Source organism: Tenrec ecaudatus, chromosome 2 (assembly GCF_050624435.1).
Source record: "Tenrec ecaudatus isolate mTenEca1 chromosome 2, mTenEca1.hap1, whole genome shotgun sequence".
NCBI lineage: Eukaryota > Metazoa > Chordata > Mammalia > Afrosoricida > Tenrecidae > Tenrec > Tenrec ecaudatus.
Window position 1 is genome coordinate 86,246,785 of NC_134531.1, and position 26,652 is coordinate 86,273,436.

General features: G+C 37.0%; 1 protein-coding gene and 1 pseudogene across 1 annotated transcript in view; both read right to left on the bottom strand.

Annotated features, from left to right (window-relative positions):
- TMEM161B (transmembrane protein 161B) overlaps nt 1-26,652 on the bottom strand; it is a 56,727-nt gene that overhangs the window by 27,939 nt on the left and 2,136 nt on the right. Inside the window, exon 2 of the mRNA XM_075541261.1 lies at nt 6,795-6,898. Within this exon, the coding sequence (XP_075397376.1) occupies nt 6,795-6,898 (104 nt within the window). The remainder of the gene's footprint in view (nt 1-6,794; nt 6,899-26,652) is intronic.
- Nucleotides 7,085-7,744, bottom strand: LOC142440889 (jupiter microtubule associated homolog 1 pseudogene; annotated as a pseudogene).

Genomic DNA, 26,652 nt, shown 5'->3' on the forward strand with positions numbered 1-26,652 from the left:
CTTCACCGCCTTCTCTCCACATTACCCCTAATAAACCAAAATGAATTTAGCCCTCTTGTTTTATTTGCTTTATAATAATGGACATATTCCAACCAAACTACAATTACCATAGGTCGGGAACAATTTTTGATATTTTGATTTACCAAGAATTTTAACTCAGAACTTAGAACACTTAAGTAATAAGTGACTTATATAGACTAAAATTAATTATTTGGTTTTGAGAACTAGTAAGTAAGCAATAAAAGAAGTCTTTGGAACAAGAAAACAAGCTCTATTTAGAACCTATAATAATTACATAAATAATTTCTGGTTAAAATATATTTAAACTTGTTTATCTTTTGTGGTGTCATTTTTTTAAAAAAGAGGACTACATTTATTCTATCTCACTGGGTAGCTCAGGGCCATCTTAAATATTTGTGCAAAATAGAAATCTAAACATGTTCCTAGGCCAGGGACAAATGAACCATAAAGACAAGCAACAGCTTACTTATGCTTACTTACTAATCTGTAGTTACGAAGTGAATGACATTACTCAGTATCCAGTCTTTTTAACTCCCATCAAATGACTGGGTAGGCTCATGCAAGTAAGGCACTGAAGACTAATTTGGAGATTAGTCAGTTTAATCCTTCTGCTGGGTATAAGGGTGAGCCTTGCTTCTGAAAGCAAGAGAATCCCACAACCACCATGAAGGAAAAGCAAGAAGTAAAGCAAGCCTCAGATCACTGCTTGGAAAGGGGGCAAAAGGGCAGCCGAAACCATGAGACAAAGCAGAGAAGCAGCACTAACTCTGAGACATAGCAAAGGATTGGGCTTCTCAGCCCACAGACATAAAACTGAGTGCCTTTGGGCATTTATCAACACTTTCATATTCACAGCAACCATATAGGGCAGAGTATAATTTTCCCTTTGGGTTTCCAAAGCTATAAATGTTTAGAGGAGCAGAAGGTCTCACCATCTCTCAAGAGCGGTTGACAGATTTGAACTGCAGACCTTGTGGTTAGGAGTCTGTGATAGTTACATAATCTGTTGTCAATTTGAGACTTAAGAGTGAAGGGGTGGAGCAGCTTGATGACCTTATTTGGAGCCGCTAAGGAGATAAAAACAGCTCACTGGAGGCTGGACACTACCTGCGAGACATTACTGACAGTGAGCCGGATGGAGCTATTCTGATGCAGCCAGAGCTCTGTAACCACAGGGGCCATGTGGAGACCTCTGCCAGCCACTGGATCCACAAGACTTTCCACCCATCTTCCTGCATTTGGCATCACTGCATGTGTTGTGTGAGTCTGAAGAGGAATTTATAGATTGATATGGAACATATGGGCTAATATTGGACTTGTGGACTTGATCTGGACTGGACTGGGACGTTTTCTCAATATTCATTTACTCTTGTATATAAAGCTCTTTCTTATACACATGAGTGTCCTTGGATTTGTTTCTTTGGTCCACCTGGACTAACACAGAGTCCAATGTATAACCTGCTATGCACTATGAAGGCAGTAAGGTTTTGTTTTGGAGAGAAGCTTTGTCATACTTGCCTGGGCACGGCAGAAAGCAAGGGTCAACGGGGCTAAGAACCAGAGAGAGATGTCTGTTGGCATGACTGAGAAGAGACTTCTTTGGACATAAGGCTTGCATCCTTAATGTTTTCTGACTTTGGATTGTGACCTATTAATTTCACTAATAACACATCATAATCATGAATATTGTCATGAGTTATGTACGGCCACTGCAATGCATTATTGATCCCAGAAGAGAACTAGGTTCCATGGGAGGGATGGTAAATGTCAGACGGATAAAGAAGGATGGGAAGTGAAGGCATGGTTGACTCTTGCCTCAAAGAAATCATCCTTGGGTGAGTGAATAAGGAGTCCTCCTTCCCCCTTGTGGCGATGGAGGTCAGACACAGGCCTCCACATCATTTCCTAAGTAGTGAGCAATTTCACTTTTCCTTCAGAATCAAAGTCTGTTTTCAAGTTTACCAATTCCTAACATAAAGTACCGAGTGAGCAAGGTAAGCACAAACCTATTTGTGCTTACTTATTAATCTGAAAAGTTTTGTTTTTCACCATATCTTACCCACGTGAAATTGTTCATTTCAGATTAGTAAGTAAGCACAGTAAGCTTGTGCTTACATTGCTTATTAGGTAATCTGCTCCTGTTTAAGGCCCATTCACTTCTAGTCTGTTCCTCAGTCATCCAGTCCTTCCTCATCTATCCATGACACATTCAATGAGCAAACGTTTATGAAGAGCGCATTATGTTCCAGGTACTCTAAAGATAGAATCACATGCAGAATTCCCAAGACCTTGCCTTCTTGATGTTTATATAACACCCACCCCACTGAAATATATACGTATGCATTTGTACATACATAATTTATATCCGTAAGAAATGAATGAAAAGTCTTCAATATTAAGTGAGGAGAACTTTTCTGAGATGCCACTGAACCAGCAACTGACAGGACACGAACAACCGAGGGAAAGCATTCCTGGTAGACAAGAGCATATTCAAAAGCAAAGAGGCAAAAGTATTCCAGCATTTTTAAAAAAGCCAACAAAACAACGAGGAAATACAACCACATGCAAAAAAAAATTGAGAATGACAGCCAGAGATAAACAATGGAATGATCCATTTCAACTACCATATATACTCAATTAAAAGCCCACCCAAATACCCGCTGAGGCACTTAATTTTATCACAAAAACAGCATTAAAAATGTGGTGAAACCCCCAGCTTATCCTTGAGTTTTGTGAAAAGAATGTTCTTAAAGCAGGAGAGAGAAACAATTCTCTACACATGCTAAGATGCCTTTGTTGTTCTGAATTGGAAGAAAGCATGCATAACAAGGATATATATTTCAGACACTCAACCAACAGGTATTGTTGCTGGGCCAAATGTGGACAGGGAGAAAAACCAAGGCCTTAAGGATTATGTCCACATTTTTTATTTCAAGGAATGATGTACATTTTCTGAGATGAAGGAGAACATAGAAAAATCACGAATTCAAATATTCCAAATTTTAAGTCTTTTAAAGACATCAAGTAAAAATTTCAACAAGACAACTATTAACTAGAGCTTAGAGATGATTTGGGGTCATTACATGTTGCATTCACATGAAAAATTTGACAACAAAGGGAAACAGAAACAGGATGACATCTAAGGAATGGATATAAAAGGGAGTTTGCTTTGAAAGCAGGGGCAGGGTTGTGTATTCTTGTTGCTTTTAGTGGCAAATATTAAAGATATGTGCGTGATAACAGAAATGTGCCAACAGAAATGGAGTAATTAATAAATCAGAGGGTCGGGACTAAAAAGCAAAGTCTGGATAAGAAGGCGAGGAAATGGGGTGGAGAGCACAAAAGTCAACATTAGGTATGGCACTAAGGCAGAAACTAAACAAATAAACAAATAGAGTTGTACATATAATATGGGTTCTGGATTTGTTTGTATGCAGATGACTGTGATGGGCTCTGGTTTCAGCTGGGTAAGGGTTGGGGTACTAATCACAAAGTCAGCAGTTTGAAACAATCTACATCTTTAAGGGAGAAAGATAGGGTTCCTTCTTCCATAAAGATTAAGAAACCCACAAGGATGGGCAGTTCTACTGTGTCCTATAGGGTTACTCAATGGCAAAATTACTCAATCAGAAAGAATCGACTCAGTAGGAGATTTTTGAGTTTAGAGTGATGCTGAGACAAATATGCGAGAGGTTTGCGGAAAAAGCAGGTTGAAAAAGCTCTCTGAGAAAGGGAACACACAAAAATTGCCAGACATTTTGGAGTAAACCATCTAAGGCAGTATTTCCCAAAGTAGGCAATATATTTTAGGGTGCTGGGGGTAGTCCAGGGAGACTGCAGACACTTACATTTTATCCCACATTATGGACTATGCAGTACAAACGTATTTAATTGCCAGGGAACATAGAACAACCTTCCTCCCTGCCCCACGAAGAGGGTAATAGGTCAAAAAAGTTTGGAAGCCTATGGTCTCAGGTATGAGATCACTGAATTCAAAGGGAAAAAATTTAGACGTACAGTTACACAATATATCAGTGCTTCATACAGTTTGACTCAATACCAACTGGTTCCTATCTGCTATAATTTTCCTCACTCTTTGGTTATTAGCTGGTATATCTATCTCAATAAAATGACTGCTTGCTTACAACAATATACTATGTATACTTTCTAATATAGGCAAAGAAATCTATTAGATTTAGAATTTACATAGTAACAACAAGGGTTACAAAAATTATGTTCCCATGTTAAGCAAAAAGGAACATGCTGTAGATTTGTACATGCAATAAAATCAGAACCCTGTGGAGAAAATCTGAATAGAAAAGATTAAAAGGTAACACAAAATCTAGTGATTTTGTATGAGGGTTGGGTACACATCCCATCGCTTTATTTTTCCTTCTAATCAACTTAAATCATCTGTTTCTAAAAGATAGGTACATATGGTTTCAGTGAAAAAATAAACTTTAAAACAAAATACTAACATGATAAAAACAGTAAAGCACTTGCATTTACGTTAAATGTATTGAGTGGATTTTATAACATTTACCTTGACTACTCAGCAGTGTTGACTGCCGATCTACTTGCTGTAGGCCTCTAAATTATTAAAAATAACTTTTTAGTAATTTTCTTGCACAGGGTTTACATTAAGTAATTCTAATTATCATTCTTACTCAAGTAATTTAACAGCACTGGAAATAAATAAATCAAAAAACATAAAATGTATTAACTTATATTTTAGTTTTTTAATTTAAGCAGGAAGGTCATTTAAGGCATATACATTTAAAATATTTTCAGAAATTTAAAATGGAAATCTGAACATGAACAAGTACAGAGAGGTTTAGCACTGACAGAGTAAGCAAAGATAAGATACTGGTCTAAGACAGTAAACTCTGTTGGTCTCCACTCTAAATCTTCCAAATTCTGACAACTCAAGAAATATAATAAAGGAAAAAGAATACACTACTTTAAATCCTAGAAAGCCTCTTCAGCTCACGCAGCTAACCAATCATTTGTTGTAATACATACACACATTCTCTTGTAATACTTGTAATACTCTTTTAAAAGTATCATAAACATTCTGGAATTCAAGGTAACGAAGGCAAGGAGAGCATGCACTAGGGGATTCAAAGGGATCACAACTGAAGATTTTCCTTCTAAGTGGAAGGTCTGAGCTACTCTGTATATGAATAGTAGGTTACTCTCAACCAGGGAAACCTGCAGAATCTTGAATAAAGGCAACATGCCAAAACAAATTAGGATAATTGAATAAGAAAGTTATGTGTTCGAAATTTTAAGAGTATTAAAAGTCACCCACTTTGCCCAATATGGGTTAAGATGAAACAGAATAATGTGACCGTAAATGGTTTTCACTGAGACATCGGAAGGAAAGCAGCAGGGCAAAGTAAGGAATTTAGGGAGAAAAATGCAAGGGGCTTGAGCTGAACAATCAGGAAATGAACGGCAGGTTCAGCAAGGAAGCTCCTCAGAGAAAAAGCAACATCCTACTCCTCATGCGACCCACCATTCAAAAGCAGAAAGAATGCCACCTATCACTGACCTCTCCAAGAAAAGAGGGCCAAGCAGACTTCAAAACAAAGTGGAACTTTAATGACAACAGAAAGCAGGGACTACTTGGCTACAATCAATGGTTTACTGGACTTAATAAAGAACTAATATTTTCAGGTGACCCAAAGCAAGGTTAGAACAAGAATTCATATGTTAGAGAAAGCAATTCACAAGAAAGGTACAGATAAAACACCGTTTCAGGGGTTTCCGTTGTAAAGCAGAAGAAATGGAGCAGTTTGAGAGCATTGAGGGTCTTCATACGTGAATTTTCCTAGTTTAATAATACATGTTCATGGATTACGAGAGGGGAGAGGTGATTTCCTATCAAAGCAGGAATCCCTTAAACCAATTCTGAGTCATACAGAAATGTAAGAAAATAAATCTTCCTTGAAGTAAATGTTTTCTATAAAAGAAAATCTGAAAAAAATGGAAATACAGAACATTATTAATTAGGTGAATTTGGAATGAATTTAATCTCGAATGGCATGAAGAAGTGTACTTTGAAAGACAGATATTGGATAGTATGGCTCCAATTTATTTCACAAGCCTCATTTTATTAACTTAAATTAGTAGCACATCAGCTCCATATGGCATACTCAAAACTGATGGTCAAAGAGTCAACTCTGACTCGCCACAGTCCTGTAGAGAAGGGTGAAACTGCCCTGTGAGCTTCCCAGACGAACTTTCTACAGGAGTAGATAGAGAGCTTCGTCCTCTTTCTCTTCAGGTGGTTGGTGATTTAAAACTCCTGGATAACCTTATGGGTAGCAGCCTAACTCACAGTCACTTCACAGTAAAACAAAGAACTTTCAGCTTAAATAATAATCTCTCAATGAGGCAATATAGAACATGTTTTGAGTCATTTTTCCAATAACAGCAAAAATATTTAGGCACCCTAATTTCTAATCCCTCACCACCACCTTACAGAACAATTTGCTTTAAAATATCTGAAAAAGATACAGTCTTTTTGGTGGCCATAGGAGGAACAAAGCTAGAAAAAATGGAAAATTGAATTCCTTACCATATTAGCTTCATGCTAAAAAGATATAAATGCAAGTACATTCTCATGGAAGCTAAATTTTTCTCATTAACACCGTTTGTTCTACTTGTAGAAACAGGAATTAGTACTTAACTGCTATGAAGTTATTAAAACTGGTAAACTAAGATAGAGATTTGAAAATTCTAATCACAACAGCCTATACCTGCCTTACCTGCCATTGCAGAGTAACCATCTAGCGAGAGAGTAGTGAGGTATAATCTTCTGCATGACACTGGCCATCACCATGGTAAGGACCAGCTGTATACCTATCACACCCTGTATAAAGACAAATAAACAAGTTAACAAGGTATATATTTGGATGTGGGGAAAATCATGGTAAACTTTTTATACCTTTTGAAAATTATATCTTAGGAAAAAATGAGTTTATTATTAAAATACATGAGGAGGTCTTAAGGAGTTTGTGGAAATTTTCCATTATCTTTTAAGTCCATTTTTCCACAATTTTTTTAAGTGCTTCTTTTTTTAATGAAACAAATCCAAAAGATGTACAGTCAGGCTCAAATTGTGCAGTTCACACGCATATGGAGAAACACACAGACAGCAGGATGGGGTGCAGGGATCGCGTGCGGGCGGTTAACCCAGGACCAGGCTGGACTTGCCGCCGGGCGGGTTTCTCCTGGACGGCACGGGCGCCGGCGCGACGGGGCTGGGCACAGGGGCAGCAGGCACGGGCTTCTCCTCGCTCGGGCCCAGGCTGGCGGACAGGTCTGGGTCCACATTTTCGTGAATGTCGCCTTCTCCCTTCAGGTTGAAACAGTCTCCGGAGTTTGGTTCCACAGTGCTCCTTGTCTGGGGCAGCGAGGGCTCAGAGTCTTCCCTGCCACCACTAGACTTGGCACCTGTGGACTTGGTCCAGGAAGGGGAGCTTTCTTCAGACGTCCCAAAGATGTTGGAGGCCATTTTGTTCCTCCGCACAGGTGGTTCTGCTGGCTCGTCAAAGCCTAGTGAGCCGCCACCTGGAGGCCGCAAAACCCGAGAGCTGCTTCTGCTGTTGGGATCGACACCCTTGAAAGTGGTGGTGGTGGTCATGGTGCCCAGGAACGAGGAGGGCCAGCGCGGGGAGCCGCGGTGCGAGGACCGAGCCGAAGGGCGCAGAACCACTCCACAGCTACCAGCAACCGCTGCACGAACCTCCGCTTCCACAAATTTTTTAAAGTTCCCTCCTATATTGACACGGAATGTATTGACCTTATACATTTACATTTAAAATCGTCTTTCTCCTAATTCTATACTGTTATGAGGGTCACACCGATGTCAATGCAAGTTAAGCATATTAGCATACATATTTAAAATATAGTTCCATTAAATATTTTGTATAAATTAAGGGTATCCAAAGAATTCAGCATCAGAATTGGAGGAAGTCTTATTAAAAATCTACATATACTTATATGTTAAGTGTTAAGGAAGGAGACAGACATTGGGCCTCCACTCAGGTACTCTCTCCACGCAAGAATACTTTGCTATAATAAAATAACATGGAATTCTGTGATGCTTAACCTTCCTAACACAATCTATTAAAGGGTCATGGTATTACGAAGGTTGAGAACCACTGTCTTAAAAGTGTGAAGTTAAACAAGCAGCCATCTAGCAGGGAAGCAGCAAAGCCCACATGGACGAAGCACACCCGCCTGTGTGATCATGAGGTGCTCACCGGATGAGACACCAGTCATCATCAGATATCAGCCATCAGAAGACCTGAAACAATCATACCGATGCAAACGAGGGGGGTCAGAGTGGAGACCCAAAGCCCATCTGTAGACAAGCAGATAATCCCCTCACATCACAAAGGGGCCAAAAACACAGTGATCTTAAAATTTTATAAACCAATGTGCCAATATATTTACTTGGCATTATACTGAAGGCAGTTCCTACAGTTTATTAAGCAAACATTTACTCATTTTAGAAAGAGAAGGAAAGAACTAAAAATGGCTCTTACCAAGCCTACCTCAAATAAAGTTTATCTAAGAATATTTTAATGCCCTAAACTATGCCAATTGAGTTAAATTCTACACTACAGATTCCCAAACCTATCTGGCCTGTTGTTAAGTGTCACCAAGTCAGTTCTGACCCACAGGGATCCTGCACCTAACAACAAAAAACACTGCCGTATCCTGCGCCATCCTCACAATTACTCCTGTGCTTGAGAGCTCATTGTTGCAGCCACTGTGTCCGTCCATCTCCCTGTTTGAACTACTGCCCTCTTTTCAGAAAAAAAACAATCTGTGTCCCCCTGGCAATTAAAAATGTTTGTACTATAGCCTGCAATCCAGGATAAAGTGTAGGCACCTGCTTTTGCAGCCCTGCTAAATCATTCCAGCATCCCTGTTCTGGTACCACCCACCTTGGAAAACACTGGTCTAGACTATCATAATATGAAGGTTACATTTTAACCTTTCTTCTTTCATATTTCCTATCACTTGAATGTACGATCCCATTTTCTGGGTGGTTTGTGACAGAAGCTCAGCAATCTCCGTACAATGAATGCCATTATAAAGAACGCTGAAGCAGAACAAGGGCAAGAATTATATTAACAACTGTGTAGGAAGGTTGGGCTACTTGAAATTATAGACTTAAAAGCAAAAGATCTTCCTTTAACAACAACAAAAAAATAAAGCCAGGGAAAGTTGTTTTGAGGAAAAAAGTGGACCTCAACCTGCCTTGAAATAAATAAATGGTATCATAAAATCTTTACGGTCATCTGTGGCCATTTCTCACAAATATCTATTATATAACAATTTATTAGAGTGTTATCTCTTTAAGAGCAAAAATCCTATCTTGGTCACACCTACTAAATGCCACAGCAATTAGATGGCAGTTCATAAAGACTGACCTGGAATAGACATGTACTAGAATGTGGTAAGTTGGAGAAGGGGACTAGCTAGACCAACTCTCTCCCTGCCCTCCCTCCAAATCATAGGCATAATGAGGTGTTGCTGGGAGTCCCACGTTGAGGACAAAAAACCTACGAAGGCAAAAACTAACAAAATCAGTAAACTGGATTGACCCAAATGAGAAATATCAATTAGGCTTCTGCAATAACCTGGATCAGAAATGAAGAAGTTGTAAAACACAGTAGCGTCTGTTGTCCTACGAGTTGTCGAGCTATTGTAGAGCTCACGGTTCAGTAACTATGGAGCCAGCACTATGGTACAGCTGACACACTCTCAGTGGTGTAGATAACTGTTTGGTTAAATATGTTCAATTCAGAAGTGTAATATCACTCCAGTCTTTTGTTATACCATGACCCTCTTTTTAAATGAAGCAGAAAATGCTTTCCAATACTGTGCTAAATAAATTACATAATAAAAGAATTCTTCTGATTTTTTTAACAACACTAAATAATCTTTTCTGGAATGCATTTGTTAGACAACTATACATGTATTGTGGAGAGGGACTAAAGTTACTTTTAGCTCAATGTAGGAATCTATGTAATCTTTTAGAAAAAGTAATTTTTAAAGTATGGCAAAATATTTCACCAGTTATTTCTTTTCATACACAGGGGGATTCAAATAGCTCGTAGAAAAAAAATCTATCATCTTTTAATTCCATCTTTCCATGAACTTTTTGAAGTCCTGCACATGTTTACAAAAAATCCTTGGAAATCATTTTCAAAATGGAAGTTATTTCCCAAAATTGTATTCGTTCTATTAAATCATTAACACTTAGCCTAAGTAAAAATTTAATAATTATTTCACAATTGGCAATTACAATATTAAAATATAGCACTATCAATTCCAATAACTAGGAGGTACAACAATTAAAACTAAACACCAGGTCATTCTAATATCCTGTCTCACTGCCCAACTAGCTACACACATTAAATTTAAAACAAATGCAAGTTTTGAAATGTTTACTTTAAAAATCAAATGTCCTAAATATTTTTCAATTATTCCAATTTAATTAAAGAATACTTAAATTTAACTATGAAGTAAAACATAAATTTCACAACAAGAGATTACTAAACTGGGCAGAGATGCAGTAAAGCTACTAAAGTCCATCAGGGCTGAAGTCTCAGACACAAACCATATGGGTCATTGACTCAAGTAGCCTTAATGGTTTTATTAAGGCTTCAAAACAATAACTTGACCAAAGAGATAGCTTCTGTCTGGATTTACTGCCCCTAGGCCCTGATTCTCTTGATGACTAGAACTAGGGAAAGTCATTTAGGAAATAGCTCATAAGCACCCAAAAAGGGTGAAGCTTTGGGCAACTTAGGTTTCAACCTTTCCACATCTATTAACCTGAGGCCATGAAGAGCAAGGCAAAGTTATTTGCCTTTAGTCTCTAGAAGAATGATCATTTCAATTTTTGTCAGTAATAGTTTCTGGATAGGTTTTAAAAAATTCTTAACAAGTTAAATAATTCTCCAAGAAATAAAAGATTAAATAGCAATATTATATCTTGCTTATCAATATTAAAAATAAAATCTCATAATTAAAAAAAACACAAACAGTTGCAATTTTAAATTTCAAACTTTGAATGTTTTTGTCAACCTTAGTGGAGCTGACATTTTGTTACGTCAAACTAACTCTCCTGCTGACAAACAGATTGAAACAACAAATGCAATGTATGCCATTAGAAAGCATATTCACATATATAATTGGGACAAAGACCAGCCCAAAGGGTTTCAATCATCACCTAGCTGAATAAGTAGAAGAGGAAAACAAAGAGGAAATTACCCAATGACCTTCTTTTCCTTTTGTTTCTTATTAAGATGTTTCCATGATAGCTCGTATGTTGAGACATTTCCATATTACCAAATAAATGATATTCCAAAAGAAAACATAAATGTTATTTGAACCCCATTTTTTATTGTTAGGTGCCATCAAGTCAGTTCCAACTCATAATGACCCATGTACAAGAGAATACCATATACACTTGAGTATAAGCTGACCCAACTATCCACCGAGGCACCTAATTTTACCATAAAAACTACATTAAAAATGTGCTGGAAAACTCAGCTTATACTCAAGTATATATGGTACAGCATTGCCCAATACTGTACCATCCTCCCAATCATTCTTACATTTGAGCCCATCATTGCAGCCACTGTGTCATCCATCCTGCAAAGAGCCTTCCTCATTTTCGATGCCTCTCTACTTTACCAAACATGATGTCCTTCCCTGGCCTTCCCTGACATGTCCAATGTATGTAAAACAAAGTCTTGCCATCCTTGCCTTTAAGAAGCAGTCTGGTTGTACTTCTTCCCAGGAGGATTTGCTTGTTCTTTTGCAGTACATGGTACTTTCGATATTCTTCATCAGCACCTTAGTTCAAGCCCACCCATTCTTCTTCAGTCTTCCTCATTCGGTTTCTAACTTTCGCATGCATATGAGGCAATTGAAAATACCGTGGCTTGGGGTCAGGTGCACCTGAGTCCTCAAAGTAACATCCTTGCTTTTCAACAATGTAAAGAGATCTTGTGGCAGATTTACTCAATGCAATGTGTCTCTTGACTGCTGCTGCCACAAGCAATGACTGTGGATCCAAGTAAAATACAATCCTTCACAAGGTCAATCTTTTTCCATTTATCATGATGTTCCCTACTGGTCCAGTTGTGAGGATTCTTGTCTTGACATGGAGTTGTAATTCATACAGAAGGCTGCAATCCTTTACCTTCATCAGCAAGTTCTGCAAGTTCTTTGTACCCTGACTTCTTTGTTTCCGTGAATGAAGAGGGATAAATGAATGAAAAGACAGCTATATGACAGAGGTGAAGAAAGAAATGAGATGAGTTTGAAAAATGTTTCTAAGATGGATTCACAGATTTGACAAATGTATGAAGTGTAATGCAGAGTACTATGAAGGTGATACCGTTGTTTTGTTAAAAAAATGTAAATACATAGCACAGGGGAAAAGTTTATGATACCCCCATGTATCATAAATAAGGAAAGCAAATGGAAATTCACGAACATAATATCTCCCTAATATACATCTAATATTCTGATGGCTTTATTTGAGCTTTGGCACAGAAATATTTTGTCTGTTTCACTGACTGCTCCTTCCCAAATAGAGCATTTAGAATCGCTCTCAGAACACAGGGGACACTAATCGTTGCTAAATGAATAAATGCCATCACTGCAAAAGAATCAAAGTTAATTTGCAGAGCAAAAAACCAAAACAGATCCTATTAGTATCTAGTCAATATCAACTCATCATGACCCTATAGGACAAGTACAGAACTATGCACAGGGCTTTCCAAAGCTGTAAACTTCAAAGAAAGTGGCACAGTACATTATGTGTTAGGCTATTCACCACAATGCCAGTGGTTTGAAGCTACCAGTCGCTCTGAGACGGAAAGGCGAGTCTTCTAATTCTCCTAAAGAGTTGCAGTCTCAGAAACTCACAGGGGCAGTTCTACCCTGTCCTATAGAGCATTATGAGTCAGTATCAACCTGATGGCAGTGAGTGGCTGAGACAGAATCACTATGTGCCAGGATTGATACAATGGTTATGAGTTTAAATTTTTATGGGCAAAAGAGCCTTGGTGGTTAATTGTTCAGCTGTTAGCTGAAAGGTCAGCCGTTTGTACCCACCAGCAGCTCTATGGGAGAATCCATGGCAGTCAACTTCTATAAAGGGGCCAGACTTAGAAATCTCATGGGGCAGCTCTATTCTGTCCTGTACAGTAGTTACGACTCCAAATCAACACAACTGCAAAAGACTAATGGTTTAATTTTTATAGATGCAAATAATCAATTTCTTTCTCCTATGGAGTTACAAAATTTCAAAAGATGGGATAGAAAATGTCATAGGGAAGATGACACTTAATAAAATAGATATGATTTAGATAGAAGAAAAGTCTTACGGCAGGGCACACGCAAGAGCAAAAAGCCCAATTAAACCAAAGCATATTTTAGCAAATGGTAAGGAACTGTGAGAAATTTGATGAACACAAAATTTTAGATTATTGGAAATTTTAGAAGTAAAAGAAGGTGTTTAGCTGAAGTGTTATTTTTTAAAATTCACCTTGGAAACTTCTCAGGAACACGGGTAGGAGGATAAAATTAGGTAAGTAACGTATCTGGAAAACGAAGACTGCTTAGCTCAAAAGAATAACTGAGGGAAAAGAGATTGAAACTAAAAAGGAAAGACAATAAAGGGCACTTTAGAAGAAAAATTACTCAAACTTTGAGTGTGACTGAACATGTGGGCACTGTGGAATAAAAATGAAGAGTGGGTCAATGGTTGCTTCAAAATGTTTTAGTTTGGAAGACTGGCAGAGCAGCACAGCTACTGACAGGAAACTTGTACACTGAAGGCACCTCAAGGAAGGCGGCTGATGAGCGTCAGTCTACCCAAGCATAGGTATCATGGTTGCCCTCTCAGCTTTTTAGAACACACACACACACACACACACACACACACACACACACACACTTTTGTATGCCAGAGAGGATATTCAATATGCATACAGCAAGCTAGTTATAACCATATTTGTAAATAAGAGTTTTATCAATTTATAGTGAACAAGTGGCTAACATGTTCCACTGTCTGAATGCTACATTAAATGCCAAACTACAGTACATGAGGAGGAGTGCTTAGGTCAAAAGGCAGGGAATACTTGTCTTACTGAGAGAGATTTCATTCGGGCAGTGCTGCAGTCAGATGATATATGAGGCTAAGTCAAACAGTATTGCCACTAGAGTTCCAGTTCATAAAAAACGTGGGTTCATCCCAAGCAAAACATGCTTAAACCTGTCTCTGTGATCAGTGAATAGCTGCAGGCAAGCTCTTTCAGTAATACGCTTGTCTTAGTCTCATTTGGATGCCTTTTAAAACAGGAACTTTTATGCTGTAGGGGGGAAAGTGATTTTAAAGTCGGAGTTAGTACCAACTTTTAACAAAATTTTACCAAAAGTAGGCATTTTCTCCATCACTGAAGCTTTGTAACAAGTTTACAAGAACGCTGTAAAATAGAAAGTAACAGTGTTACTTTCAGGAAACAACATTTTCAGGAAAGTCAAGAAGAAATTAAAGATAGTTAAGAAAGAGAAGACTGTCAATCTTAATGAATGAATTCACTGTGGCTTAAGTCCAGAAACCACCAAATTACCACCAGTGTGACACCTACCAAAGCTAGGATCTCACATGGTTTAGCATTAGAAATTTGAAAGCAACACGTTGGCCTCGGCAAACCTTCAAGCTGGTGAAAGCCAAATGTGCCACATGGAGATCAGCTAGCTCAAAGAGCTGATCTTTCCTCTACGATTTTTTTTTGACAAAACTGAAGTTAATGAAGATTTTATGGAATAAATTATAACTGAGAACATGTTTTGTTTTGTATTACCCATACAATCCAGAAAGCAAAGTTCAATTTGAATGGTGGCTTCTGAGATCAGTTAAATTCAAAACACAGACGTCAGCTGGGGTTATGGATTTTTTTGGGGTGTGGGGCTCAAGGGAATCCCAAAGAGGGTAAGAGTGATAGATTTTTTTTCAAAAGGCACAGGCTAGTCATGAGGTGTATTATGTTTAAGTTTTAAGAAACAGAAATCTCCACTGATGAGAAAAGGGTCAAAAGCTGCAATGAGGATCTTTTTCTCTTCCCATCACAACCTTGCACCTGTCCGTTCTTTGAGTGTAGTAGCAATGGCTGTCTCGTGAAAATTTTGTTGGGAAATGCTATCTCATCACCCTATAGCACTGGTATTGCCCTATCAGAATTTTCTTCCCCAAACTCAAAGAACATTTAAAAGGAACATGGTTTGAGTCCCTCGAGGATGCCAAAATTGCTGCTCTGACATAGTATAACTGAAGCACATATAGTCCGTCTGTTAAGGGTTGTTATTAAATGCCATCAAGTTCTGACTCATATTGATGGTACGTTCAATAGAACAAAACATGGTCCAACTCTGCCATCCTCACAACTGTAGCTATGTTTGAGCCCACATTAAAGTCAATGGGCCAGTCCATCCCAAGGGCATTCTTACTTGGGATATATCCAAAGTATGTGAGATGAAGTCTTGCTATCTGTGCTCCTAAGTAGTATACCTGTACTTCTTCCAAGACAGACTTGTTGGTTCTTCTGACAGTCCACAGTCCATGGCTCTTTCAATCTTCTTCAGTCTTCTTCCTTGTTCACTGCCAGACTTCCAGGTGCTTATGAGGTCAATGTAAACGCCATGGCTTGGGTCAAGGACACCTTAGTCAGCAAAGTGACATCCTTGCTCTTCAACACTTTAAAGCATAGATGTGCAAACTTATTTGGCTAACTGACACATTTTCAGGAGAAAAAAATTACTCAGTGCCCCTCTACAATTAAAAAACAATTTTAAAAAGTTTTGTACTATAGCCCATAATCAAGGATAAAATACAGGTTATCCAGGTTTGCAGCACCTCCCAAGGGAGCGATATTACCCACCTTAGCAAACACTGCTTTAACGGGCGAGAGATGGAAATACTGCCAACAGAAGTATATAGATTTACATGGCGGATATGTCCAGACATAGGTTCATTTTTTGATAGTTTTGTATATTAGAAGTTTCTATGATTTTCTTGCAACACTTTTTAACTTACCCTCATTAAGTGCTCAATTCATTTTACTCAAATGGATTTTCTAGACTTTCAATTGATAAAACTACGATTCTTTTCATACATTCTTTCTTTAGGCACAATGCATCTAAAACATTATTCTGACTTTCAATACCATTGATGTGGCTGAAATATAATTTGCTATAGATCTTAGAAATAATCCACAGTTAAGCACCAGGTCAAAGGATATACCTACGTAATTTCTTTCGTCATGTGTTGATTTTATCAATCTCTTGAAAGTTATCAGTCACCCTTCTCAGTCACCTACAAATAATATTTGCTGTGATATGTTTAGAGGTCAGTGCCCAATGTTATGGCACAATCCAAGCAAGGGTGTGATTAAATCTACAAGATTATTCTGATTAAGACTGACCCACAAAGTGATGTCAGAAATAGTTTCGCAAGATTAAAAAAACACACTGCACTTTAAGAACAGGAAAGGAGGAAGTTAAAGAGAACAAATTGCACAATCTAGAAAAACTACATTAAGTTTACATTGCTGTACTTTAGTGTTTCACAAAATGGACGTTGCTTCAGGTACAAAGAAAGAATGGTAGCCTCCTACACCAGGAAGAACACTGCCAAATATATGGGGCTTCAGAAAATATGTTTAGAAAAATCAAATTAAAAGAAAATGGAATTTTCCTATAAACTTTTTGAAGCCCCTGTATTTTTAAGAAAGGTAATTCTGCCATTATAATGTTAAAATACATTCTAAGGATAAAAATAATTGGAAACAAGGAGCTAAAATGGAAATCCAGACAGTACAAGCAACACCATAACATCATAATCTAAAACAGAGTAAAAAACAAGAGCAAAATAAAAAAGAATTACGAAGATATTTAGAGGAAGTAAAAGAATTAGGAATGAGATTAGTAATTATCACTTCAAGGAAAGTTTCAGTAGATAAAGAAAGGCATGGGCTTAATTAATCCTTAGAGAAACTAAGCACTCAGGGGAAAAGGTAGTGGATAATAGAAGTGTTCACACAAAGATGAGGAGGAAACGTACATGTTTAAGGCAAAATGGAAAAAGTGTTAGAGGTGGTGCTGAATATTCTAGAAAGGAATTAAATGTGGGCTTAGGATCAGAAACAGACAGGATCAAGAGCATAGGAAGCAAGCACAAATGTATGAGACAGTGACTACAAGCACAGACAGTAATGGACACGTTACACTAGCGAATTAAAGTCTTCAGAAGTAACACGAGTTAGGTCAAGGTTCTAGAAACACCAGGTCAGAATAGGGTGGGAACGTATAATTATAAAACAAAGCGATGGGATGGGATAGCTCCAAGGAATTTTGAGGATTCTGGCAAAAAGGAACATAGGAATTGGGCAAATAATTGTCAAACCACTGGAAGTCTGCATGGATGACCAACTTAGGAACATCATACAAACGACTGATCTAGAACAAGGGACAGCAAACTTTTGAAGGACAGCCAATCCTACTCCTCACAACAATTTTTAAATTATTTGCAAACCATAAATATATTTTTACAAATTAAGAAATATTTAAGAAATAAATATTTAAAGTAATATTATAAATGAAACTATGGTGGTTTTATTTCATTATCAATTTTACTTCAGAACCACATGTACATACTCAAAAAGCAGTATGATTCGAGAGCTGCAGTTGAGCGACCCCTGATCTAAAATGAGGACTTGGTAGAGGTTAAAGGAATAGCAAAATGCAGGATAATTAAGTGATTGATCAATACAAAGAAAGCATCTCAGTAAACAAAATTTAAGAGAAGACACTGAAGAGCAACCATACCAATCTAAGGTCAAGAAGGGGAAGCTTAAATGTCATGAGGTTAAAAACCAAGATTACTATTCTGGTAATTTAGGTGAGAGATCTGAAAACTTGAGAAGAGAGATTTTCTTCCATGTACAGGCCTTCCATATCCATGGACACAATGAATCACAGAATGAAAATATTCAAAAGAAAAAGATAAACGGCAATGAAATGGTCAAAGCAATCTCTCTCAAAAGCTAAGAGGTAGTACAAAGAGCTACATAACATTTACCTGTACTAGCTATTAAGTATTCTATAAATGATTTAATGGGAGTATATGAATATGCAGAGACTACATGCAAACAGTACTTCACTTTTATGTAAGGAGTTTGAGTATCCATGGAGTCTGTTATCTGATCCAAATCCCATTTAGAGAGGAGACTGTAATGCCAAAGCAGACAGGAAACCAGAGTTGATACCAACGCATAAAAACCCTACAAGATGGAGTAGAACTTAGAAACCCGTGCACTTCTAAAACTAACTCTTTAGAGCAGCTGTTCTCAACCTGGAGGTTGTGACCCCTTTGGGGGTCAAATGACCCATTTACAGGGGTCGCCTAAGACCATCAGAAAACACATATTTCCGGTCTTAAGAACAGAGACACCACTCCTCTATTCGTCCTCAGGCAGGTCCACCCACATGCAGATACGCCCGCCCACATATGAGTCCCCAGCTTGAAGACTGTTACCCATGGTACACCATGCTTCAAGACAAAATTTCATTTATTTGTCATTAGAAGAAAATATTTCACAATATATAATTACATATTGTTTTTGTGATTAATCACTATGCTTTAATTATGTTCAATCTATTACAATGAGAACACATCCCACATATCAGATATTTACACTATAATTCATAACTGTAGCAAATTACAGTTATGAAGTAGCAACAAAAATAATTTTATGGTTAGGGATCACCACAACATGAGGAACTGTATTAAAGGGTCATGGCATTAGGAAGGTTGAGAACCACTGCTTTAGAGGAATAAAGTCGACAGTGTGGATGGTGGCTTCAAACTGCTGACCTTGAACTTATCCGCCCAATACATAAGCACCACGCCACCAGTGTCTCCTCCAGCAGAGACAACCTGAGAAACTATGAAAAAACCAGAATTCCCTCCATTGACATGTCTATTCCTGGTTGATTACATGAACCATCCTGGCCTCTCAACTCGTAACATGGCCCCAGCCCTTACATATGCAATTTTTGCAGATATAAAAATCTGACCCATGAGATTTTTAATACAAGTCAAATAACTATCTACTTTTTAAAAAAGGATAAACATATTTGTCTACTATACTTCACTATATTCTGGTTGCTGTGTGTTAAGCACTGAACAACATCTGAAAAGAAAAGTATTCATCTTAAGATCCAAAGGCGACACACTACATGTTCCAGAAAAGATGTTAGCTATTTTACACAATAATTCTTACAATTTAGTGCTGTAAATATGTGTTAGAAATACCTTAAGTAAGCAAAGAATAGCACTTTCCTAAACATTAAGTACAGTTCAAAAAGCATGTGGAATAATTCCTATCTTTTCATTCCATTGTTCCACTTTTTGAAGTTTCCTTATACATACATAAAAGCTTCATTAAGTAAATTTTAAATGAAAATTTCGGTTTAATTCTGAATTTTAAAGCTATATTCAAAAACCAGAAAAACACCTGCTAGCTAACCAAAAGGTTAGAATCAACTCAAATAGACATCAGGAAGAAAGCTTGGAGAGCTACTTCCCAGAAAACCCTGCGGAGCACATGTCTACTTTGGTAAACACATGTAGCTACTCTAAGTAGGAAATGACGAGATGGCAGGCTTTTGGTGGGTTTTTTAAAAGGTAATATAAACTGTGTAGACAGATACATTTACTGTGGATATTTTAATAGGTAAAAATAATTCTACACATTAGGATCTAAGTACATCCATCACTAGCTACATAGCAGTTAGACAAATCCACTCTGGAACTCATAGGTTGGTAAAGGTCTCAAAAAGTTCCAAGTAGATCTTATCAATGACTATAATATTAAATACACAATCGTTTTTGGCATTCACAGGCTTACCATTTCTATACCACCATCGAAACCTGTGATGTATAGTTTTTGCTAATAGGGAATCAGAGCTCCAAGTTAATATAAAGCTATTGACCTAGCCCACTCACTGTTCACTCATCTCTATTAATGCTTTAAGGGAATGCCTCAGAAAAGTTTTGAATGCCATAGTTGTGTAGCTATAAAAAACAAAACAAACAACCCCTTTCCAAAAAAAAAACAAAACCAAAAACCACCCCTCAGACATTGTCAATTCCCGCTTCTTAAATGATTCATTTTCTTTATGATATAAAAACATTCTTTTAAGTGGCCATCCAGAAAAAGAACTAATGACCTTAAATGCCGCTGATATAAATGACTGATTGGGAAGTTCTCTGTAAAAAATTTTAAAGCACCCAATACAGATTAGTTGAAATCAAATTTAAAAATAGTTTTAATCATATGGACAGTAAATCTGAAAGATTAAATTTAATCTAAAAAATGTCTCGAGTTATTGTCTACACTGCAGTAAATGTTCCAATGCTTTCAGTCCCTACTAATTAGAAAACATAATTACCTCTAATTCCAGTCATCTAAATTATTTGCTTTCTTTTTTTGTTGTAAAGAAACATTGCACAGAAAATTGGTATATTAAACATAAAGCATCTGGCCTACTAGGACTAAATGTCTCGAAGTAAATGACAACAGTGAGGTGTCACTAGTTCTAAAGCTAATTAATCTAAATGGGGGGAAGAAAGAAACTTTAGTAAGCATTTTAAAAAAGTAAAATTCTATTAATAAATTTAATCTCTAATAGGACTTTTGAGAAAAATTGGTCATAACCTCTTTTGAGCAATACTGAACCCAGAAACAAATTATTCTAGTTAGGGAGTATATATGCAAGGGAGTACCTCAAAAAAAAACAAAAAACAGGAAGACTCGTAGTACACATTTTCCGCATTAGGCGAGCATCGAACAACTCACTGAGTTAGTCCACCCAGTGGTGCCTCCTGGAAAGGTTTTCTTTGGTCACAGTGAGTTGTAAAAATATTTAAATACATAGCTTTGGGAAAAAATTCCATTTTGGGGTGGGTACCCCCTCGTATACACCTATAAGCCATAAAAAATTGAAACCTTTTTGTAATCGGCCAAGTATGTGCATAAAAAATGGCCCAAATCTTCTGGAATTATAAATATACTTAATAAACATTCAAATTAATAAAGATTGACTTTGGTGGAACAGAGTTCTCCTGAATGACTTTCCTAAAAGAAAACAGGAAGTTATGACATTGCTTTTTCTAAGTGGATTGTTGCCTTGGGGCAAACAGTGGCAATCACCAGGTGAAAGATAACAAAAACCAGCAGAACAGTGAGTAAAGGACAAAGTTAAAAAATAAATAATGCATATTAGTACTTCAAAAGACCTCTAATTACTTATCACCAAGATAAAAGGATTAAACTGTTAGGTAAGAAAAAACAGCCATACCCTAACATTATAGAATATTTGGGAAGTCTACAATCTAACTGTGAGCAGTCTCCCAAAACAACTAGCTCACTGCCATTGAGTTCACAAGGGGCAGTTTTACCTGTCCTATAAGACAGGTTGGGCAGTCTACAATCACAAAGCAGGAAGCAGAATAGCTTGTTGAAGTTCCTTCTTCATAAGTATTTCTATTAGTAGAGAAAGGCTTCTCTTTTTCACTCCCATGCTCTTAGGATGTCAGTGAATCCATTCCTTACAAACCAAAGAAAGCTCTATGCTTCCAACAATATATTACCTGGGGGGGGGGCGCTCTACTAATCTACTATCAGTCAAGGACATTATTAATTTCCCAAAAAGATCCTTAAGGAAAGACTGGATATATGGAAGCAAGAAAGGCAGGCAGGCTGGCATCAGTGAGACCTTAAAACCCCAGAAAAAGCTCTGTAAGAGTACATGCTTTCTTTGAACTGGATGAAAACAAGTCACAGCTGCAAGCAACAGGCAAAGTATAAAAAGGAAAGGGTTCAAGTCAATTGTTAGGGTCCTCAGTGTATAAGAAATAAGACAACCACATAGGGAGGGGTGAAACTGCCCGATAGGGTTTCCCAGACTGTAAATCTTTATGGAAGCTGCCAAATGCTAATAAGGATTCAAAATTCCAATTTACCACGGCTCTTCACCCCAATTCTCTAACTGCTTCTTACATCAGTGTTACTAGTGTGCCACCCCAAGCCTTTGGGACAGCAATGATTTGTTGTGAAGGAGTATCTTAACTGGATGTAACTCATGTGGCAGATGTGTTTGGCACCATAACAATAATACTTAATTTCTCTAATACAACACGAGATATTATTAGACATAACATCTGGGAGGATTTTCTAGAATATAGTCTCCAATGTTTTAATTTTGAAATCTGCATCAACTTTTGAAGTACAATTTTTTCCTACATTGAAACTGATAAAAGATAAACAAGAGCCAAACTGGCAGTGCAGTGCAACAGCCCAACGACCTGGGTTAGAAGTCAAATTCTACCACTAGTGATTGTGTGACATTGGTAGGAGTTACTTTTGTTTTGCTGTACCTCCGTGTCTGCATCTGTAAAATGGAAGCTTTAAGAAATAGTGACAACTTTACAGGATTTAACTACTTCTTAAAGAATTAAATGAGTATAAAGTTGTCATCAAATAGGTATAATTATTAGCCACCAAGGAAAATTACAATTCAATCTCTTACTACCATACAAATTTCTACTTTACCCTTAAAGACCCCATCTAATCAAGATTTTGTGAGATCCTTCTTGAATCACATAAAAATCAAATACTCCTCCTCCTTTGAGTCCTGACATGCAAAGTATTAAATGTAATAAATTCCATTCATATAGCTATTTCTCCTCTTAGCCTGAGTTCCTTGAAGTCAAAGCAAACACTATTTTACAAGACATTTTATCCCCAGTACCGTATGTTTCTCACCAAAACTACAAAGTTAACAGTTAAAATATATAATACTCATGAATTCACATCAGAGCCGCAGACTCTTAAGAGTCAAACTACAAGGATCATCTAGTTCTAGTTTCAAGGACCTTTCAATGTTAGGTGTTTATTCATACTTGTCATCATAATCACATATTAAGATCCTGAGTATCAATATCAAAGTACTACAAAACTAAAATTATTCATAGACATTCTTCTAAAACATACAGGATGTGGCTAAAATACAAATGGTACTTTAACCTACATTATCTACACAATTATTATGTTTTATGTAAGTAAAAGATATGATCTAAAATGAGGATAATTTGAATAAGTGAATTGTATTCTCTCAAGAACTAACACAACTCAAACGACTAAAACTTTGTGGCATAAAAATGCCAGATAATAAATAATACTGTTAATATTGGTTTGTGGGCGTTTTAGAATTATTTTTTTCATTGTTTTTCTGTTCATTGGAGAAGTGAGTATATTAAAAGATTTACACAAATAATATGAACTTTGTATCTGTGTCTTAGGAAAACCACTAACTTAAGGGTGCAGTTCATAAATATATACTTAATGTATATACTTGAATATAAGTCGACCCAAATATCCACCAAGGCACCTAATTTTACCACAAAACTGCATTAAAAATGTGCTAAAAAACTGGGCTTATACTTAAGTATATATGGTATATGTATCAAGCAAAAAGTTAAAAGTATTTATAAATGAATTAAAAATTTGCCCCAATGTAACGTCCTTCTGATGCCTTCCTTGAATCTCAAACATTGACATCGAGTCAATGCCAATTCTTAGTGACCCCATAGGATAGGGCAGAATTGCCGAGTCTTTCTCCAGAGGAGCAAGCTTGTGGTTTCAAACTGCTGACCTTGCTGTTAGCGGCGCAATGTGTCACCACTATGTAATCAGGTCTCCTCCCTCTCCTGAATACACTATTTAAAACAGGCAAGCCATTTGTTTTATACCCACTTAGTCATCTTTCTCTATTTCACTTACCACTACTAACTTATTATATACCTCCATCATTTAACTATACTCAGATTTCCCTCCCTCAAAAAAAAAAAAAAAAAAAAACCCAGAAACTTCAGAAGGGCAGGAAATGCTCTTTTTAAAACAAGATATATTCCTGAGCATTATCTCAGGCATATAAAATACCAAACCCACTGCCATCAAGTCAATTCTGACTCACAGGGGCCCAAAGAGCAGAACTGAAGTACATCTTTGGGCTTCCAAAAATGCAAATCTTTATGGGAGCAGACAACTGCATGCTTTTCCTGTAGAGGAGCTGGTTGGTGGGTTTAAACTGCCAACCTTGTGGTTAGCAACCCAACACCAAACACTGGCCATATAGATGGTTCTTAAGAAACACTGAATGATTAAACAAATACCCAGAGCACAATTTTTCAACTTGTGCTACAATCATTTTAATCAAAACTGATCAATAAAATAATTCACATTTCACTGGTTTAAACGATTACATTTTCTACAACTCAAAGGTAGGTTATTTAGAAATCGGAAGGCAATTCACAATTTACCTCTGGGAAGTTCCTTTAGGGAAGCTGTGCTCATTCATGACTTAGTAACAGAGGTAAAACTCATGTCAAGGCAACATAATTAGTGCATTCCTAAAATCGAATATTTCAGAGTATTTTTGGATATTCTGTAATAATTTTTAATTTACTTCAAGCTTCAAAACACAGCCTTAAGCCAATCAAATGTTAGCCAAGAAAGCAGTCTACAATATTGTTTCAAGTACGGTATATATTCAAGTATAAGCCAGCCTATCAGCCAAGGCACCTATTTTACCACAAAAAGTACATTGAAAAACTTGACTTATACATGAGTATATATGGTAAGTCTCTTTGGAAAAGTAGTAAAGAGAGAACAGAAATTCACAGAATTGGAAAGAATTCAAATCTCTCCCACAAGGGTATTAGATTGATAAACTCATCCTTCATACTATATTTGTCTCATTGCCACTCAGCTAACACAAGAACCTTCAATTAATATTTCCATTTAAATCTCTAATACACGTATCCTCAAAGTGTCGCTTTGGCTGCCAACTCAGCTATAACTGCAGATTTACTAAAAACCAGATTCTGACTCTATACCCCAATGCCTGCCACTACTAGCCAGGCCTAGGTAAGGGTCATTCCTGTGTGAATTCAAGTATGAGAAACAGTGTCCCAGTTCACTTTTCAAATTCAGTTGGCCTGTCACTTGCTCCATTAAGCTCAGATATAACTGCAGAACTCTTAAAAAATTAGCTTTTCCAACTCCACCTTTCCCACAGAATAAGGGCCAGATAAGGGTGATTCCTGTGTGAACTCAAGTATGAGAAACAGTGTCCCAATTCACTTTTCAAACTCACGTGACATGTTAAATGAATTTCTCTCCTCTACACGCTTGTGCAACACACCATACTACCTTCTACCAACATTCTGTCCCACACCCAGCAATGTCCACCCCCAAAAAACTTTTTGCATTAAGTTTGATGCACCAAGGCAGACATTTGACACCTTTTCAATTTCTTACATTTTTAGCAGTAAGTTATTACAAGCTACACAGATGATAATTAAAATTCCAGGTGATAACTAATATATCTTTTTCTCACAAATCATTTTGAATGATGACATTTTATTAAAAACCATAATAGAATAAAAATTCATTCCTTTCAAATATTTTCTTCAGTACATACCTAACTCAAGCACAGAAAATCTACAGTGAGCACTCAATATTTAATTTGAATATTTATCTTGCATTCAAGTAAAGGCATACATTGTGTTTTGATCTACATGTCAGTAAATGAGAGCACAGAATGATAATATAATTGATAAAAATGAAAAGAAATCAAAATGTCCCAGGTGTTTCATTCCTTTATGTAGTATTTATGGCAAATATGAAACAACCAAATTTATGGGCAAAGGTTCCATGTATTAACCTACATAAGGCTATACATACAAAAAAACAAATAAAATAAATCACACTTAAATATAATTAGAAACATGGATCTATTCTGGTAAATCCTGACTGAAGTCACAGAATCATAAATATAAAAGCTGAAAGGTGCTTTAATTTCCATCAAGTCCCACTTCTACCTAGGAGAAACTAAGTGAATATACCAAATGTAATTAATATGCACTATTCAATCAGGCATTATCAATTTCACAAGTGATAAAGCTAAAGCTGAGTTTAAAATCTGTTTTTACTACTTTCAAATCCTGTGCTCCTTTCATTACGTCATGAGGCCAATGCGATGCAAAGACATTCTCAATTCAATTAAACTGATCCCTACACTCATTTCCATGTTCATGCACGCATTACATGTTGGGCTGCTAACTGCAAGATCAACAGTTTCAAATCACCAGCCATGGGAGAAAGAGCGGGCTTTCTACTCTATTAGAGTTACAGTCTCAGAAACTCACAGGGGTGATTCTACCGTGTCCTATAGGGTCACTATGAAGTAGCACTGATTAAATAGCAGTGAGTTTGGTTTGTTCACTCACTTCACTGATTGGTAAACCTTTTTTTTTTTTTTTTGAAGGATTCAACACATTGACCGCACTATACAATCAGGCAGTATCAATTTTCAAAATGGGTAAAGCTAGAATTGAGTTTAAAATAAAAACCAAAATGAAACTCACTACCACTGAGTCAAAGTTAACTCACAGGGCAG